The sequence below is a fragment of the Pristis pectinata genome, chromosome 28 (genome assembly GCF_009764475.1).
Source record: "Pristis pectinata isolate sPriPec2 chromosome 28, sPriPec2.1.pri, whole genome shotgun sequence".
Classification (NCBI taxonomy): Eukaryota; Metazoa; Chordata; class Chondrichthyes; order Rhinopristiformes; family Pristidae; genus Pristis; species Pristis pectinata.
This window is the reverse complement of record NC_067432.1, coordinates 7283931-7300591: the sequence shown is the minus strand read 5'-3', so window position 1 is coordinate 7300591 and position 16661 is coordinate 7283931. Positions and strand designations below refer to the sequence as shown.

Sequence of the window (16661 nt, the reverse complement as noted above, 5' to 3'; positions counted from 1 at the left end):
CCCTGCCTTCCCCACTTTTATTTGTTTAATGTTAGTTGTCACATTTGTGCTGTTGAGCCTGTATTGTTGATTAGTTTCAGAAGGTCCCTCCAGGGATTTTCCAAGGAAGGCAGCTGCACTTTAACAGTCTGTGCATTAACAGATTAATAATGCTGTTAAATAAATGCAAATAAAGCACTGTGGCTCTTTGCCAAAGGGATAACACAGAAAAACAGAGCAGTTAGATGAAGCTTGAATGAAGGTTTAGTTAGATTAACTGTGCACAGTTCTGGTCTCCATATATTTGAAATGAGGCAGTAAAGAGATGTGAGCAGGTTTCAGAAGAAAGAGAATTAAACTGAGAGAATGGGGCTTCTTTTTCATGAAGAGAGCAGCCTGAGCCAAGTCTTTAGGAGAATGAAAGTGGTTTAATATGGTGGGTGAGGGTAAAGTCATAGGCATAAATGTCAGATTCGAGAACATAAAATGCTGGAAGCATTCAGCAGGTCAGGCAGCACCTGTGGAAAAAGAAGCAGAATGAACATTGTATGTCAAAGACCCTTCATCAGAACTGGGAAAGAAAGAAAAACAAGTTAAATTTTCATTGCAGTGAGGGTGGGAGGGAGGGGGGTGGAAAGTGCAGAGGAAATACCTGTGATACCTGAGGCTGGGTCAAATTCCCTTTGTCCTAGTCATCCCTTCTTTGGCTCTCTGAGGAAAGGGGTGTTTGAGAATCAAGATGCCAAATCTGACACAAGACACATAGGCCACCGGGAAGTAGCAATCCCTGCCTTTCTATATGCTTGTCAGTCTTAGACGACATTTCAAAGTACTGGAGAGATACCACTGACCATGTCTTTGCAAAATCCTCCAAGCAGACTGACAAAATAAACAAACTAATGTTGGTGCCCTCTCCCAACATCTCCAGCACTGAGGTCATAATTACGCTGAACAGAATGTCCAGCACCAGACTTCTAGCACAGACACGTTACTCCTGTTGGGACGCGTGTTGGGACTTGCGTCACAGGTACACAAGTCCCAACACGCGCACCCGTGACGTAAGGAACCGTCTGGTGACGTTTCGGGGAAAGCGTCATATTAAATGAAGCCATGGAACATCTCAACCAATGAGGTCAAGGGGAAGGCAGGACAGTGTGACCCCATGGACCAATCAGCACCTGAAGGAAGTAGAGCTGGGTGGCACGTGGTGCCCTGCGACCGGAGAGGCGGCAGGTGAGGTGTTTGAGCTCCGTTGCAGGAAGACATCACCAGGTGGTCAGAAGAATCAAAGATTGGTGTTGGTATTGGTTTATTATTGTCACTTGTACTGAGGTACAGTGAAAAACTTGTCTTACAAACCGATCGTACAGGTCACTTCATTACACAGTGCAGTTACACTGAGTTAGTACAGAGTGCATTGAGGTATCGGTTAGTGTAACACTATTACAGCGCCAGCGACCCGGGTTCAATTCCCGCCGCTGTCTGTAAGGAGTTTGTACGTTCTCTCTTTGTATGTTTCCTCCAGATGCTCCGGTTTCCTCCCACATTCCAAAGACGTACGGGTTAGAGGTAGATGCAACATCCTCACCTCCTATGATCCCTTGGCCCCTGACCAAGTGTAGATGGTGAAGTCCTGATGAAGGGTCTCGACCCGAAATGTCGACTATTCATTTCCCTCCATAGATGCTGCCTGACTTGCTGAGTTCCTCCAGCATTTTGTATGCGTTGCTCCAGATTCCACCATCTGCAGACTCACTTGTATCTCCGGTTTGTTGCCCCACTGCGAAGTCTCTTTGAGGTTTACCAGGACGCTGCCTGGATTAGAGGGCAGGTGCTATCAGGAGAGGTTGGACAAACTTGGGTTGTTTCCTCTGGAGTGTTGGGAGGCTGAAAGGAGACCTGATAGAAGTTTGTAAGATCGTGAGAGGCATAGACAGTCTGTATCGTTCTCCCAGGTTCGCAATGTCTAATACTAGCGAGCATGCATTTAAGGTGAGATGGGGTAAATTCAGAGGAGATGTACGGGGCAAGTTTTTTTACACAGAGAGTGGTGGGTGCCTGGGACGTGCTGTCAGGAGTGGTAGTGGAGGCAAACACGACAGAGACAGGCAGAGAATGGAGGCAGTGTGGGCAGTAGTTTAGTTAGGCATTTAATTACTAGATTAATTAGTTTGGCACAACATCGTGGGCCAAAGGGCGTGTTCCTGTGCTGTTCTATGTTCTAATTCTTATACTTAATCCATGCATCAGGAACAAGCAATAATGGCAGAAGGAGCAGACCACCTCCCAGACTACCCTTGTATCCCTCCCGTCAGGGTCTGCAGCTTCCACACTGAGCTCAACACCAAACTGAGTCCCCAAGGGACTGAAGTGCAAGCAGATCATCCTCGACCCCAAGGCAGCGCCTTGCAAGTGGCAGCTCTGACCTCCCATCACTTGGTGGCGCCGGCGGCCGCCTCCCGCGGCTCTGACCTCCGGCCGCTAGGGCGGCGCGAACGGGCAGCGGGCGGCGCCACCAGCCGCCTCCCCGACAGCGGGCAAGTCCCAACATGCGCGGCTGTGACGTAGGGGGAGAGCGTCAAATCAAATGAAGGCGTGGGGCGTCTCAGCCAATGAGGTCCAGGGGAAGGCGGGACGGTGTGAACCCATGGACCAATCAGCAGCTGAAGGAAGTGGTGCTGGGTGGCACGTGGCGCCTGGTGACCGGAGCGGCGGCAGGTGAGGGGGACCGGGGACCGGGGACCGGGGACCGGGGACCGGGGACACGGGGGGGGGGGAGACCCGGGACCCATGGGGGGGGGGGGGGAGAGACCCGGGACCCATGGGGGGGGGGGGGGAGAGACCCGGGACCCATGGGGGGGGGGGGGAGAGACCCGGGACCCATGGGGGGGGGGGGGAGAGACCCGGGACCCATGGGGGGGGGGGGGGAGAGACCCGGGACCCATGGGGGGGGGGGGGGAGAGACCCGGGACCCATGGGGGGGGGGGGAGAGACCCGGGACCCATGGGGGGGGGGGGAGAGGAGACCCGGGACCCATGGGGGGGGGGGGAGAGGAGACCCGGGACCCATGGGGGGGGGGGGGGAGACCCGGGACCCATGGGGGGGGGGGGAGAGGAGACCCGGGACCCATGGGGGGGGGGGAGAGGAGACCCGGGACCCATGGGGGGGGGGAGACCCGGGACCCATGGGGGGGGGGGAGACCCGGGACCCATGGGGGGGGGGGGGAGACCCGGGACCCATGGGGGGGGGGGGGGGGAGACCCGGGACCCAGGGGGGGGGGGGGGGGAGACCCGGGACCCATGGGGGGGGGGGGGGGAGACCCGGGACCCATGGGGGGGGGGAGACCCGGGACCCATGGGGGGGGGGGGGGACACCCCGGGACCCATGGGGGGGGGGAGACCCGGGACCCATGGGGGGGGGGGAGAGACCCGGGACCCATGGGGGGGGGGAGAGACCCGGGACCCATGGGGGTGGGGGAGAGACCCGGGACCCATGGGGGGGGGGGGGGGGAAGACCCGGGACCCATGGGGGGGGGAGACCCGGGACCCATGGGGGGGGGGGAGAGACCCGGGACCCATGGGGGGGAGAGACCCGGGACCCATGGGGGGGGGGGAAGACCCGGGACCCATGGGGGGGGGGGGGAGACCCGGGACACGGGGGGGGGGGGGAGGGAGGGGAGGAGGGAGGGAGGGGGGGAGGAGGAGGAAGGAGGGAGGGGGGGAGGAGGAGGAAGGAGGGAGGGGGGGAGGAGGAGGAGGAGGGAGGGGGGAGGAGGAGGAGGGAGGGAGGGGGAGGAGGAGGAGGAGGGAGGGGGGGAGGAGGAGGAGGAGGGAGGGAGGGGGAGGAGGAGGAGGAGGGAGGGGGGGAGGAGGAGGAGGAGGGAGGGAGGGAGGGTGGGACCCAGGACACGGGGGGGGGGGGGGAAGACCCGGGACCCAGGACACGGGGGGGGGGGGGGGAGACCCGGGACCCAGGGACACGGGGGGGGAGGGAGGGACACGGGGGGGAGGGGGAGACCAGGGACACGGGGGGGGGGAGGGGGAGACAGGGGACCAGGGACACCCAGGGGGGAGGGGGAGACCCGGGACACGGGTGGGGGGGAAGACCCAGGGACACGGGGGGGGGGGGGGGGGGAGACAGGGGACCAGGGACACCCGGGGGGGAGGGGGAGACCCGGGACCAGGGACACCCGGGGGGGGAGGGGGAGACCCAGGGACACCCGGGGGGGAGGGGGAGACACGGGACCAGGGACACCCAGGGGGGGAGGGGGAGACCCGGGACCAGGGACACCCGGGGGGGGAGGGGGAGACCCAGGGACACCCGGGGGGGAGGGGGAGACACGGGACCAGGGACACCCGGGGGGGAGGGAGAGACCCGGGACCAGGGACACCCGGGGGGGGGAGGGGAGACCCAGGGACACCCGGGGGGGGAGGGGGAGACCCGGGACCCAGGGACATGGGGGGGGAGGGCGGACCCGGGACCCAGGGACACGCGGGGGGGAGGGGGAGACCAGGGACACGGGGGGGAGGGGGAGACCCAGGACCCAGGGACACGGGGGGGGGGGGAGGGGGAGTCCCGGGACCCAGGGACACGCGGGGGAGGAGGGGGAGACCCGGGACCCAGGGACACGCGGGGGAGGAGGGGGAGACCCGGGACCCAGGGACACGAGGGGAGGGGGAGACCCGGGAACCAGGGACATGCGGGGGAGGAGGGGAGACCCGGGACCCAGGGACACGCGGGGGGGAGGGGGAGACCTGGGACCCAGGGACATGGGGGGGGGTGGGTGGAGGGGAGACCCTGGACCCAGGGACATGCGGGGGAGAGACCCCGGACCAGGGACATGGGGGGAGGGGGGTGGAGGGGAGACCCGGGACCAGGGACACGGTTGGGGGGGGGGGGACACGGGAGATGGAGGGGACACACACGGGTCATGGGAAGGGGGAGATGGGATGGGGGACGGGGGGGGGGTGGGGAGACACGGAACATGGGGGGAAGGAGGGCACAGGGATGATGGACACTGGACCGGGATGGTGGGGTGTAGACGTGACGTGGAAGGGGGGGGAAGAAGGACAAATGGGATAAGGGATTGGGCAGTGATATGGGACGGGCGGCGGACAATAAAAGGAATGGGGGGAATATGGGACGGAGGAGACACAGGGACACAGGACGGGGGGGGCACACAGAGACACATGGGTGGGGGGAGCGAGAGACCCACCCTGCGTCCCAACACAAGGGGATCTGAACCAGACAAATGTGGGCCGGCAGTGAGGTGCCGGGGGAGGCAATGCACTGGCAGGGTGTGTGGGGGAAAAGAGAGGGAGGAGGAGGACGAGGGTGGGGGTTGGGGACGAGGGAGAGGGAGGAGTGCGAGGGGAAGATTTGGAGCGTGGGAAGGGGACGCATGAATTGGAGAGTGGATGAGGAAGGGATGGGGAGGAGCAGGGGGAGGGCATGGTGGGGGTAGGATGAGTAGGGAGGCTTGAATTGGAGGGGAGGGTATTAATTTGGAGTGAAGAGGGGTTGATGATGCAGAGGGTGCAGCAGAGGAGGGGGTGGTTCAGAGTGCAGGAGGGGGGTATGGCGTTGGTTGGCACAGAGGAAGGCAGTGGGCTTTTGCTCTGCTTTACCTGCTCTCCATTTGATGTAAACAATTCCATGAGACTTGTCGAAGTGAGGGTAGATTTGCCATGGTCTTCTTGATACAGTTCATCACTCAAGGACTTTGGTACTGGATTGGCAGATTTCCAGCTTCTGCAGATTTTATTTTAGATACGATTGGCTTATTTTTTGCTTTTGCTGCTGCCAGTTGAGGCTCAGTTATCACCTGGGACATTTCTCTGCTCATGCAGAGGTTTACTGTGCAATCTTTTTGTGGTTGGGATAACTTTGTCTCCTGTGATTTCTCCCAACTGAACCAGGGTTGACATTCTCTCTGAACCCTCAGCAGGCATAATAGCTGTGTCTGATTGTAGAGAATGTTTAATTTTTACTGATGAGCATTTACTGCGGCCACGACATGATTTCTTCCCAAATTCAGAAGAGCAAATGAATTGAAAATCCCAAATTGTGGATGGATCTGTTTGCCCCTTTATCCTTACAAATATCATTCTTGGGGACAGGATCTCTGTGTGATGAGCTGTCTATTCAGTGCTGGGAGTTAGCATTCTATGGTAGATTATTGTTGTCTCCCCTGGAATTAAAGGACCTTTCTTCTAACATCTAGACTCCAAGAAGATCCCTCTCCCCATTGATTTACAAGTAAAGGATGCCAGGGGCAGCTGATACAATTATCCCAGTCCCAGAAGGCTCAGCCTCTGGGCTTCTGTTCCGTGGGATCTCCAGCACGACTCGTCCCCTCCGCCAGAGCCCCGAATGTCGGACCGTCAGGCGGAAGAAGAAACTGAGCAGGAAGTACCAGCGCTTTTTGGAAAGGAAGGCGCTCCTGGAACGGAGGGGGCTACTGAAGCGGCGGCGGGTCAAAGAGAAGGAAGGCCCCCGAGACCATCCGCAGTGCTCAGGTGGCTGCTCCTTCCGGCAGGAGAGCACCAAGCAGCCGAGCGGTTCCTGTGTGAATGGTAATTTCTCCATTTTATCTGGTGCCTTGCAAACCCTGCCCAAAACTGAAAGCATCAAACTGCTAAAGTCCAGGAAGAGCGGCCCCCCGGTACGCAGGGCAACCCCGCTCACCCCCGAGGGCCTTGACAGACCGCCACCCGCTGCAGTTCCTCGCAGGGCGAGGTTGGGGGGCTTCTGCTGTAGTGCCACCAAGTGTGTGGCGATCGACTGCGAGATGGTGGGCACAGGAGCCTGTGGGTGGCTGGGCGAAGTGGCCAGGTGCAGCATCGTCGACTATCAGGGCGGTGTCATCTACGATAAGTACGTGAAGCCGGAAGGTCCCATCACCGACTACAGGACGCGGTGGAGCGGCATCCGCAAGCAGCACATGGCCAGTGCAATCGAGTTTAATGTTGCACAGAGGGAGGTGAGTCCACAGAATAGAATTATCTACATAATCCACTCAACGCCTTGTGGAGAGCCGGTGTATCTCGCTGGTGGAGTGAGAAACTTGCACTGTTTCAGTTGAGGACGTTTCTCTGAAATCTGGAATGAGCTGAGGTGCAGAGCTGTGGAGAGGAAACCCCTTTGTTAGTAAGGCAAAGGTGACCCTTCAAACTGAGGAGGTGCCGCCAATAGGAAGAGCTGAAAACACAGTAAATGGTGAAGTCACCAGTGTTGACAAGCCAGTCGGCAGGTTTACGGTGGCAGGTTAACACTTTGAGGCTGAATTAGTGACCACTTTGACTGGTGAGGCAGGGAGTGGGTCACTCAGGCAGTCCTCTAGTGCAACCGGACATGAGGGAGGGGTTTGTTTAAAGTCGAGTTATAAGTCCGTGTGTGCACAGGTGCAATGAAAAACTTGCTTGCAGCAGCATCACAGGCACATGTCATCAAAAAAGCAGCATTCACAAGAAAAACATAAATTAACAGCATAAATTATACACAAGTATACAAGAGAGAACGCAGTTAGAACAAAAAAAATCCATTGTAGTGCAAAATGGTCAAAGTCTGTGCTTGAGATCAGAACAAAAGGTGGCGGTGTTGGGCCTGGGGACACTTTGGCCATGCTTGTGTTAATGAAATGAAGTGCAGCCTCACTTAGTGGTGCATCTTGCTAGTCAAGTAATACACTGTCCTAATTATTCCTGAGGGACAGAGGCACAAACTTCCTACAGATCAAAAGAAAACAGGGATACCACTGGTGATGAGAGTAAGGCTGCAATAACAGCAGTCAGTCCCTCTGTTGGATATAACAACATGTGTGCGAATTTCAGCTGGTGTGTAAACCTACCCATGTTCCTGACCGCTGGTGTTCTGGACCCAGGCTCCAGCCTCACACCTTGCCCACACTCCGGGCTCCAGCTGCCAAATTGACCCCTGTTCCTGATCCTTGATGTTCGCAAACCCTGACCTCGCAAATAAATCCGCGGATGGTAAGTCAGCAGGTAGTGAGGACTTGGTTATCAAATTCTGCAACAGTCGGCAGTCTGGGAATAGATCCCATGTAGCCACATCAGCATGGAAATAGTTTTATTTAATTCCTTTTTGGAAACATGGTTGAGCTGAAAAGTCTAGTAGTTGTTGCCCATTCCTCATAGCCTTTCACAGAAGTAGTGATGAACCTTCTGTGAACGCTGCCGGCGACTATACTTACCACTGTACCGGAGGGGGGCAGCTGTTACACAGGTTTTGCATAAGCTGGCACATCCGTCTTTCACTTGATCAGTAAGTGAAGCTCAGCCGATTCATCATCAACCTGTTACCATCCCAACGCCTGCAGTAAACCATGGTGCAAGAGTAGTTCATTTATGGAAGTTGATTCTTTGCCGACAAGCTGCTGTTGAAAACTGGAACAACCAACTTGCATGAAGAAATGTCTTTAAACTTCATGGCTTAATGGATTTGCTCCGGGGTTGTTTAGATAGGAATAATGGATTTGCTCCGGGGTTGTTTAGATAGGAATAATGGATTTGCTCCGGGGTTGTTTAGATAGGAGGTTCCAGGATTTGGCCCCAGGAGCAGCAGAGGTCAAGGTGTACGATGTTGGATGCGGAAGGTAAATCTGAGAGTGAAAATTGACTGCAGTGGTTACACTTTTAACTTCTGCTTTTTTCTCAGATCATGAAGATCCTAAAGGGTAAAATTGTGATTGGCCACGCGTTGCACAATGACTTTAAAGCTCTGAAGTATTTTCATCCGAGATCTCTAACAAGAGATACAAGTAAGATGCCTCTCTTGAAGAAGGTGGCTGGGTTTCCAGAAAGAGAGTCTGTGTCCCTGAAGAACCTTGCAAAGCAGCTTCTGCACAAATCCATACAAGTGAGTAATAGGCCTGATCCCTTCCTGCAAGAAAGAGGTCATGGTGATGCCGCTTTCACTGCAGCTGGCCTGCTGAAGGCATAGAACTGGAGTACCCAACCCCATCCAGGCTGATGATGATTGGTTTACTGCATGGCTACCTTTGCCATCCAACTGAGAGGATGCCCATCAATTAGGAAACTCTTCAGTGCCCAGGCCTTGTAGTTTGCCCTCCGGTACAAAGGAGCATGTTCTAAGTCATCTGTGATTTATAAAATTATATAATTACACTGTGTTTTTAAATCTCTTGGGTATGTGCGCTTTGCAGATACTGTCGATTGAAGTTCTGGCGGGAAAAACAAATTGGCCACTTATTCTACAGTCATAGAATAGTACAGCACAATTACAGGCCCTTCGGCCCACAATGTTGTGCTGACTTTAAACCTCACCTAAGACTGACTAAGCCCTTCCTCCCACATATCCCCCTATTTTAAATTCCTCCATATGCTTATCTAGTAATCTCTTGAATTTGACCAATGTACCTGCCTCCACCACCACCCCAGGCAGCGCATTCCATGCCCCAACCACTCTCTGGGTAAAAAAAAAACCTCCCTCTGATATCTCCCTTGAACTTCCCTCCCATTACTTTAAAGCCATGCCCTCTTGTATTGAGCATTGGTGCCCTGGGAAAGAGGCGCTGGCTGTCTACTCTAACATAGTCATACAGCATGGAAACAGGCCCTTCAGCCCATCCTGTCCATATTGATCATCAAATACCCATCTCTTCTAATCCCATTTGCCAGCACTTGGCTCGTAGCCTTCCCTGCCTTGGTGGTTCAATTGCGTGACTAGATGGTAATTAAACATTTTGAGTGTTTCTGCCTCCACCATCCTTTCAGACCGTGTATTCCAAACTCAAACCACTATTGAGTGGGAAAAAAATCATCTTTCTCTTCTAAATCTACTCCTTACCTTAAACTTATCCCCTCTGATTACAGTCACCTTTGCTACCCTAACTATGCCCCTCATAATTTTGTACACCTCTATCAAGTCCGTCGTCCCCCACCCCCCCCCCCCCCCCCCCACCCCCCCAGCTGTCTTTGCTTTAAGGAAAACAAACACAGCCTATCCAGTCTCTCCTTGTAATTGAGACACTCCATCCCAGGTAATATTGTGGTGAATCTCCTCTGCACCCTCTCCAGAGCAATCACGTCCTTTCTGTACTGCACAGTGGTGACTAATACCGCACACAATATTCCAGATGTGGCCTCACCAGCATTTTGTAAAGCTTACCATAACTGGCCTGCTCCTATATTCTGTGCCCCGGCCAATGAAAGCTAGCATCTGGTATGTCTTTTACCACCATTTTCATCTGTGCTGCCACCTTTGGGGATCTTTCAGCCATTGTCTACATGGACTTTAGCAAGGCCTTTGACAAATTCCTGCATGAGAGACTGCTCCAGAAGCTTAGGTTGCTTGGCATTAAGTAGTCAATTGGATTCAACATTGGCTTAGCGGGAGAAGCCAGAGAATGGTAGTAGATGGTTGTCTTTCTCCCTGGAGGCCTGTGACTAGTGGTGTGCCGCAGGGATTGGTGCTGGGCCTGTTGTTGTTTATCATCTATATTAATGATTTAGATGATAATGTGGTAAACTGGATCAGCAAATTTGCGGATGACACCAAGACTGGGGGCATAGTGGACAGCGAGGAAGGCCAGCAAAGCTTGCAGAGTGATCTGGACCAGCTGGGAAAATGGCTGATGGAATTTAATGCAGACAAGTGTGAGATATTGCACTTTGGGAGGACAAACCAGGGTAAGACTTACACAGTGAATGGTAGGGCTCTGAGGTGTGCGGTAGAACAGAGGAACCTGGGAATACAGATCCATAGTCCCTTGAAAGTGCATCACAGGTAGATAGGGTCATAAAGAGCTTTTGGCACTTTGGCCTTCATAAATCAGGGCATTGGGTACAGGAGTTGGGACGTTATGTTGAAGTTGTACAAGATGTTGGTGAGGCCGAATATGGAGTATTGTGTGCAGTTCTGGTCAGCTACCTACAGGAAAGATATCAATCAGCTTGAAAGAGTGCAGAGAATATTTACAGGGATGTTGGCGGGACTTGAGGACCTGAGTTATAGGGAAAGGGTGAATAGATTAGGACTTATACCCTGGAGCACAGGAGAAAGAGGGTAGGTCTTATAGAAGTGTACAGAATTGTGAGGGGTATAGATAGGGTGAGTGCATGCAAGCTTTCCCCCTCAGGTTGGGTGAGACTAGAACTAGAGGTCATAGGTTTAGGGTGAAAGGTGAAATATATAAGGGGATTCTGAGGGGAAACTTCTTCACTCAGAGGGTGGTGCGAGTGTGGAACGAGCTGCCAGTGGAAGTGGTAGATGTGGGTTCAATTGTAACATTGAAGAGAGGTTTGGAAGGGTACATGGATGGGAGGGGTTTGGAGGGATATGGTCCGGGTGTAGGTAGATGGGACTAGGCAGAAGATCAGGTTGGCGTGGACTAGATGGGCTGAAGGGCCTGTTTCTGTGCTGTTGTGCTCTATGACTATCTTTGGACTTGAACACCGGGGTTTTTTGCTCCTCTATACTTCCTGGGGCCCTAGCATTTGTTGTGTATATTCTAGCTTTATTTGACCTTTCAAAATGTATTACCACTGCTCTGCTTGCCTTAGCAGTTGATCAATATCTTTCTGTAGCCCGAGGCTATCCTCCTCACTCTCCACAACCCCTGCAATCTGCACTTCCATTGAGGTGGGTGTTAGTTGAATGTTGTCTTAAGGGTGGCAGGGTATGTGTGTCTCACGAGGGAACAGTACCTCAAATTAAGCCCTTTCTCCACTCTTTGAAAGAACACTGTCAGTATGCATCAGCACTGCAGGGAAATGCTGAGGTTAGATTGTGTATTGTTGGTTTATTTGTGTGAGTGCTTTCAATGTTGCCAGATTAGAATAGCTACCAGAAGCTGCACTGTAACCATGCATTCCTACCGCACTCCTTCAGCTGAACCATGAAGCGATGAAGGTTAAAACGATTTCTTTCTTTGTGCAGGTTGGTTATTCCAGTATTCAACAGCAGCTTGTTGGCAAAGAACCAGCTTCCACAAACAAATTGTTTCTGCATCCTATGTTGCTGAGGGAGTCGGCCTATCCCTAACCCTGCTGATCAAGTTAAAATGTGGATGTGCCAGCCTTTACAAAACCAGTTTAACAGTTCTGGCAGTTATAATGATAGTGGACATGTGAATATAGTGGATTGAGGAAACCCAGTTTGAGCCATTTTGTTGCATGAGAATCACTAGTTGCCAGCCACAATTCCAGAGAGAAACCAAACAGTTTATCACTGAATTGCACAGACCACCAGGTGCCAGGTTGGATTCCTGTTAATGCTAAGTTAGTCGCTCTTCACCAAAGAAGTTGACATTTATATATAGCCTTTTATTTCTCTTTTGGGTTGTCCCAAGTACTTTATAGCCAATCAAGTATAGTTCCACTTATAATGTAGGAAATGTGTCAGCAATATGTGCCTAGCCAGCTCCCACAATAGCAGTGAAACAAAAACCACTTAATCGTAGAGTCATAGAGCAATACACCACGGATACATGCCCTTCGGCCCAACAAGTCCATGCCGACCACAGTGCCCACCCAGCTAGTCCCAATTTCCTGCGTTCGGCCCATATCCCTCTAAGCCCCGCCACTGGATGTAAGTGCTTTTTAAATAATATTAGTGTACCTCCCTCAACCACTTCCTCTGGCAGCTCATTCCATACACTCACCACCCTCTGCATGGAAAAAGTTGTCCTTCGGGTCCCTTTCAAATCTTTTCCCTTCTGCCTTATACCTGTGCCCCCTAGTTTTGGACTCCCCTACCCTGGGGAGAAGACTGTTACCATCCACCTTGTCTATGCCTCTCATAATTGTAAACACTTCTTTAAGGTAGCCCCTCATTCTCCTTTGTTGTTAGTAAGGGATAAATATTGGTCTAAACACTCAGGATGTTCCTCTTGCTCTTTGGGGATCTTTTTATCCGACTGAGAGGGTGAATAGGCCGGGGGTGGGGGGGGGGGGGGTTTACTAGCACTGCAAACAGTGCAGCACTACCCCACTACTGCAGTGGAATGTCAGTCTAGACTTCTATGTGGTCTCCAGAGTAGTTGGTAAAGCTGGCAGAGATTAGGGTAAAGTTCCTGAATGACTATTGCTGATACCCCTACAGATAGGGGTATCTAGTGAGTGCTTGGTAAATCTCGACCAGGAACAGGCTTCCTGGTTGAAATGTCTGCTGCCAGTATCTCCTGGGCAAGATGAGGGCTGGCTGGCAGCTGTGGAACGCTAACCCCTGACCTCCTTAGGAACAGAAGGGTGAATAATTTGGAGGTGGTGTGCGGTGCTCAGGGAAGTCATTCCACCCTCCCCCTCTGATTTGCTCTCCTCTCTTGTGACAGGTTGGCAGGGACGGCCACTGTTCTGTTGAGGATGCCTGCACTGCGATGCAATTGTACCAGCTCGTGGAGGTTCACTGGGAACAGAAGCTGCACAGTGAGTTGTCGACAGAACATGATCACACAACGTCTGACGCAGGCTCTGAAATCAGTCACTACATGGACGACCGCTACTGGCCCGCTGAATTACAAGAGTGCAGTAAATAAATGGGGACAGTTTTCTTCAGGATGAAGAATCACCAGTGGCGACTAACGTTAATGCTGCCGATGAACTACAGCAATCCAAACTCAAGCTTACTTGTCTGTTGGAGGAGGACAACTCTGGTTCACTTGTTCTCATGCCTCACTTTACCCTGGCCAGCAAATCAGTGCTTGGAGCCTCTCACCATTGGAACTGGTCTGTCAGGATCCAAGCAGGGTCTGTCAGGATCCAAGCAGGGTCAGGGCTGAGATCCACTAACTCAGCCCAGGGTGAACAGGGAGCCTTCCTGGACACAAGCTTGCTACAATACCAAGTCAATTAGCTTGTCACTGAGGAATCTGGAGCAAGTTACCAGGGATGTTGTTTGGTGCACTGGGTTCATCCTGACGTTTGGGTGAAATTCAACCCCAGTGCAATGACAATCCAGTGGACTGGAGCCTAGCGTAGAAGATGATTACAGGATGGATTTGGTGTGATGGATAAACGTGTATTGTTCTGTGGTTGGGGCTGAGGCAAATAGCCCGAGCACAGGAGCAGGAATTGCACTCTGTACCCTCCTGTTTTTTCTTTTGATGTTCATCTTGAACATTTCTTCACCCAGCTCCCACCTGCAGATGACAGCTGTGGCTGGGGTACTGATGCCAATTGTCCCCAGCTCCCAAATCCTGAGTCTAGAGAGCATCAGGCTGTTCAGCCCAGGAGTTGACCCTCATTCTGTGTGTCCTCATTCCAGCTCTCTGTCTAGTTCTGAGGAACTGAGTTCGATGTCCAAACTGGCACCCTGTCTGGAATGGGTTCAGAGATTGATGTGGAGTGGGTCTTGTAACTCTCCTGTTCTGTGAATCCATCATCTGAATGGTGCATCATGGTTCATCTTCACTTGGCAGACTGCCACGTTTCTCATCCCTCTCCCCCTTCCTTTGGTACCTTGCAGATACACGAAAGCAAGGAGAGAACGTGGAATCTGTTAGTGTGACTGCTTGTTGAAAACGGATCAGCTCAAAAGACAGATTGTATCAGCGGGTAACTGGAGAACTCGAGTGGGGAGTTTATAGGCTGAGCTACTTCTGGCTTCTCACCTGCCACCAGCAGCACAGCGACACAGCTAGTAGAGCTGCTCCCTCACTGCTCCAGCGACCTGGATTCATTGCTGACCTCTGGTGCTGTCTGTGTGGAGTTTGCTCGTTCTCCCTCTGACTCTATGGATGCCCTCACACATCCCAAAGACATGCAAGTTGGTAGATCAATTGGCCAGTGTGTAGGTGAGTGACAGAATTTGGAGAGAGCTGTTGGGAATGCAGGAAGAATAAAACAAAAATGGGATTAGTATAGGGTTAGTGTTAATGGGTGATTGGTAGTTAGCGTGGACTCTGGGTGAAGGACCCGTTTCCATGCCTTGTGACTCTCCGTCACTCTGACATCAAGGGTTTGTGGTATCATTCCCCCATTGATGATGTCACATGAGGGAGGAGTTCTCTTCAAAATGTCTGCTTCAAGCTTGTCTCCTACCTGCATGATCACAAGTAACAGCGTAATTTGGCAAAAGCAGTGAGTTTACAGCCCCATTCTGCTTCTGTAAATGTCAGTTTGTTGCAAGAATTTAGGAACTGCATTCTGTTGCTAATGGTTTGGGGATGGAGGGTTGGACTTTGCCTGCATTCTGTTGTTGGACTTTGCCACCATCCCACAGACAAACAGGAATTTCTGCCCCCAGGGGAAAAGCAGCTTAGCCCATTAATGCCCACTGAACAACTCCCCTTTCCTATTCATCTAAATTGTCTTTTGAACCTCCCAGCCCCCTTCAACAATCATTCATGTTAATGGATTCTGTGTTCTTGCCTTTGTATATCTGTGGAGTACCAAAGGCTGCAAGGTTAGGTGGTCACACTGCAGTTCTACTTAAGAAATTGTACTGCAGTGTGTATCATTGCTCTATCCTTCACACAAGGTGTCAGTCTGGGACTCTGCTGTGCTGTCAGATTAACACACAATATTCCTTGCCAATTTTCAATGGAAAAACAGTGGCATTCTTCCCAATATCCGGGCCACACTTCTGTACCAATCTGGTCATTTTGATTTGTGGGACAGTGACGGTACTTCCTTGGCCTGTCATCACATTTGGAAATCAGCTCATGGAGAAATGGACCCTCCCAGTTTACTGTTTAATGTTGTGTTTGTGAGCCAGTGATATCAATTGCAGTGCTTTTTACTTCCTCATCCCTCAAATGGATTGTGGGTTTACAAAGCCAATGGAATTGGTTTAGAACAAGGGGCTGTAATTTCAAGCAACTTCTGTGAGTAGGTTCATCATCACGGTTTCCAGACACATTTGGGTGGTACTGTTGTGTGGCCTCGTATATTTTAATGGTTACAAATTTGCCCTCAGGTTGTGCTTTGCTTAATCAGCGCTGTACAGATTTACTCAATGTCAGTGTGTACTGAACCAAGCTGACCTGGAGGGTCTCAAGATTCAAATCCACTCTCTCCTATCGCCAGCTGCTGGTGACAACTCGGAATGCTGCCTTTGGCTATGGCTGCGTTTGTCTGGGGAGGACAAAGATCAGCCAATGTTCCTACTCCTACGTTGTTTTGACACTTCTTGATACAGGTTTACAGCGGGCAGGGAACTGTTGTTTCTTGAAGAGTCTCTGCCAGTTTGTGTCCTTGCATCCACTGTGCCTTCAGGAGGGGAGGTGATTTGTATTTCAGGATACCTGTGCAACCATTTATGGTTGCTTTCCCCAAATTGAAAATGAAATGGATACCATGATGAAGGTGATTACTTCTAATACTCAACCCAAGTCTTTTTGAAGCTTTGGTCGTTCTTGGTAAAGAGGGAATTCCTGACCAGTTCTGTAACTGTCCACTACACTCAACCTCTGTTCTGTCACATTTTCCCATGTATTTAAAAGTTGTCAAATTGGATAAAGTCACCACATGGCTCTTTGACAATAAATTATTTTCAAATGATTTGTTTTCTTGTGTTAGTCTCATTTCTTTGTCTGAGGTCTTTGATCCTGGGTTCTGTCTCTCCATTGGTACTTTGGACACTGCTCCTGGTTCAGATTGCTGTCACTGTACAGAGTGTGAAACTTGGGCAATCAGTGGAGCCCAACACCCACATCAAGCCTGACAGTGCATGTAGGATAAAGTGGGGGTTAATGGAGCTTG

General features: G+C 52.2%; 1 protein-coding gene across 1 annotated transcript; it reads left to right on the top strand.

The window, feature by feature from the left end:
• The first annotated feature begins 2593 nt into the window (after positions 1-2593).
• Positions 2594-16459, top strand: LOC127584102 (apoptosis-enhancing nuclease-like). Its single transcript, XM_052040666.1, has 4 exons — positions 2594-2697; positions 6203-6961; positions 8656-8856; positions 13292-16459. The coding sequence occupies exons 2-4, from the start codon at positions 6245-6247 to the stop codon at positions 13493-13495; spliced, it is 1122 nt and encodes a 373-aa protein (XP_051896626.1). The 5' UTR covers positions 2594-2697; positions 6203-6244; the 3' UTR covers positions 13496-16459.
• The last annotated feature ends 202 nt before the right edge of the window (positions 16460-16661 follow it).

What these genes read in the sequence shown, in the direction of transcription:
- LOC127584102 (XM_052040666.1), top strand. Translation starts at nt 6,245, where the DNA reads ATGCCAGGGGCAGCTGATACAATTATCCCAGTCCCAGAAGGCTCAGCC. An exon ending in TTAATGTTGCACAGAGGGAG is followed by an intron (nt 6,962 to 8,655) that starts GTGAGTCCACAG and finishes CTTTTTTCTCAG; the next exon opens with ATCATGAAGATCCTAAAGGG. An exon ending in TTCTGCACAAATCCATACAA is followed by an intron (nt 8,857 to 13,291) that starts GTGAGTAATAGG and finishes CTCTTGTGACAG; the next exon opens with GTTGGCAGGGACGGCCACTG.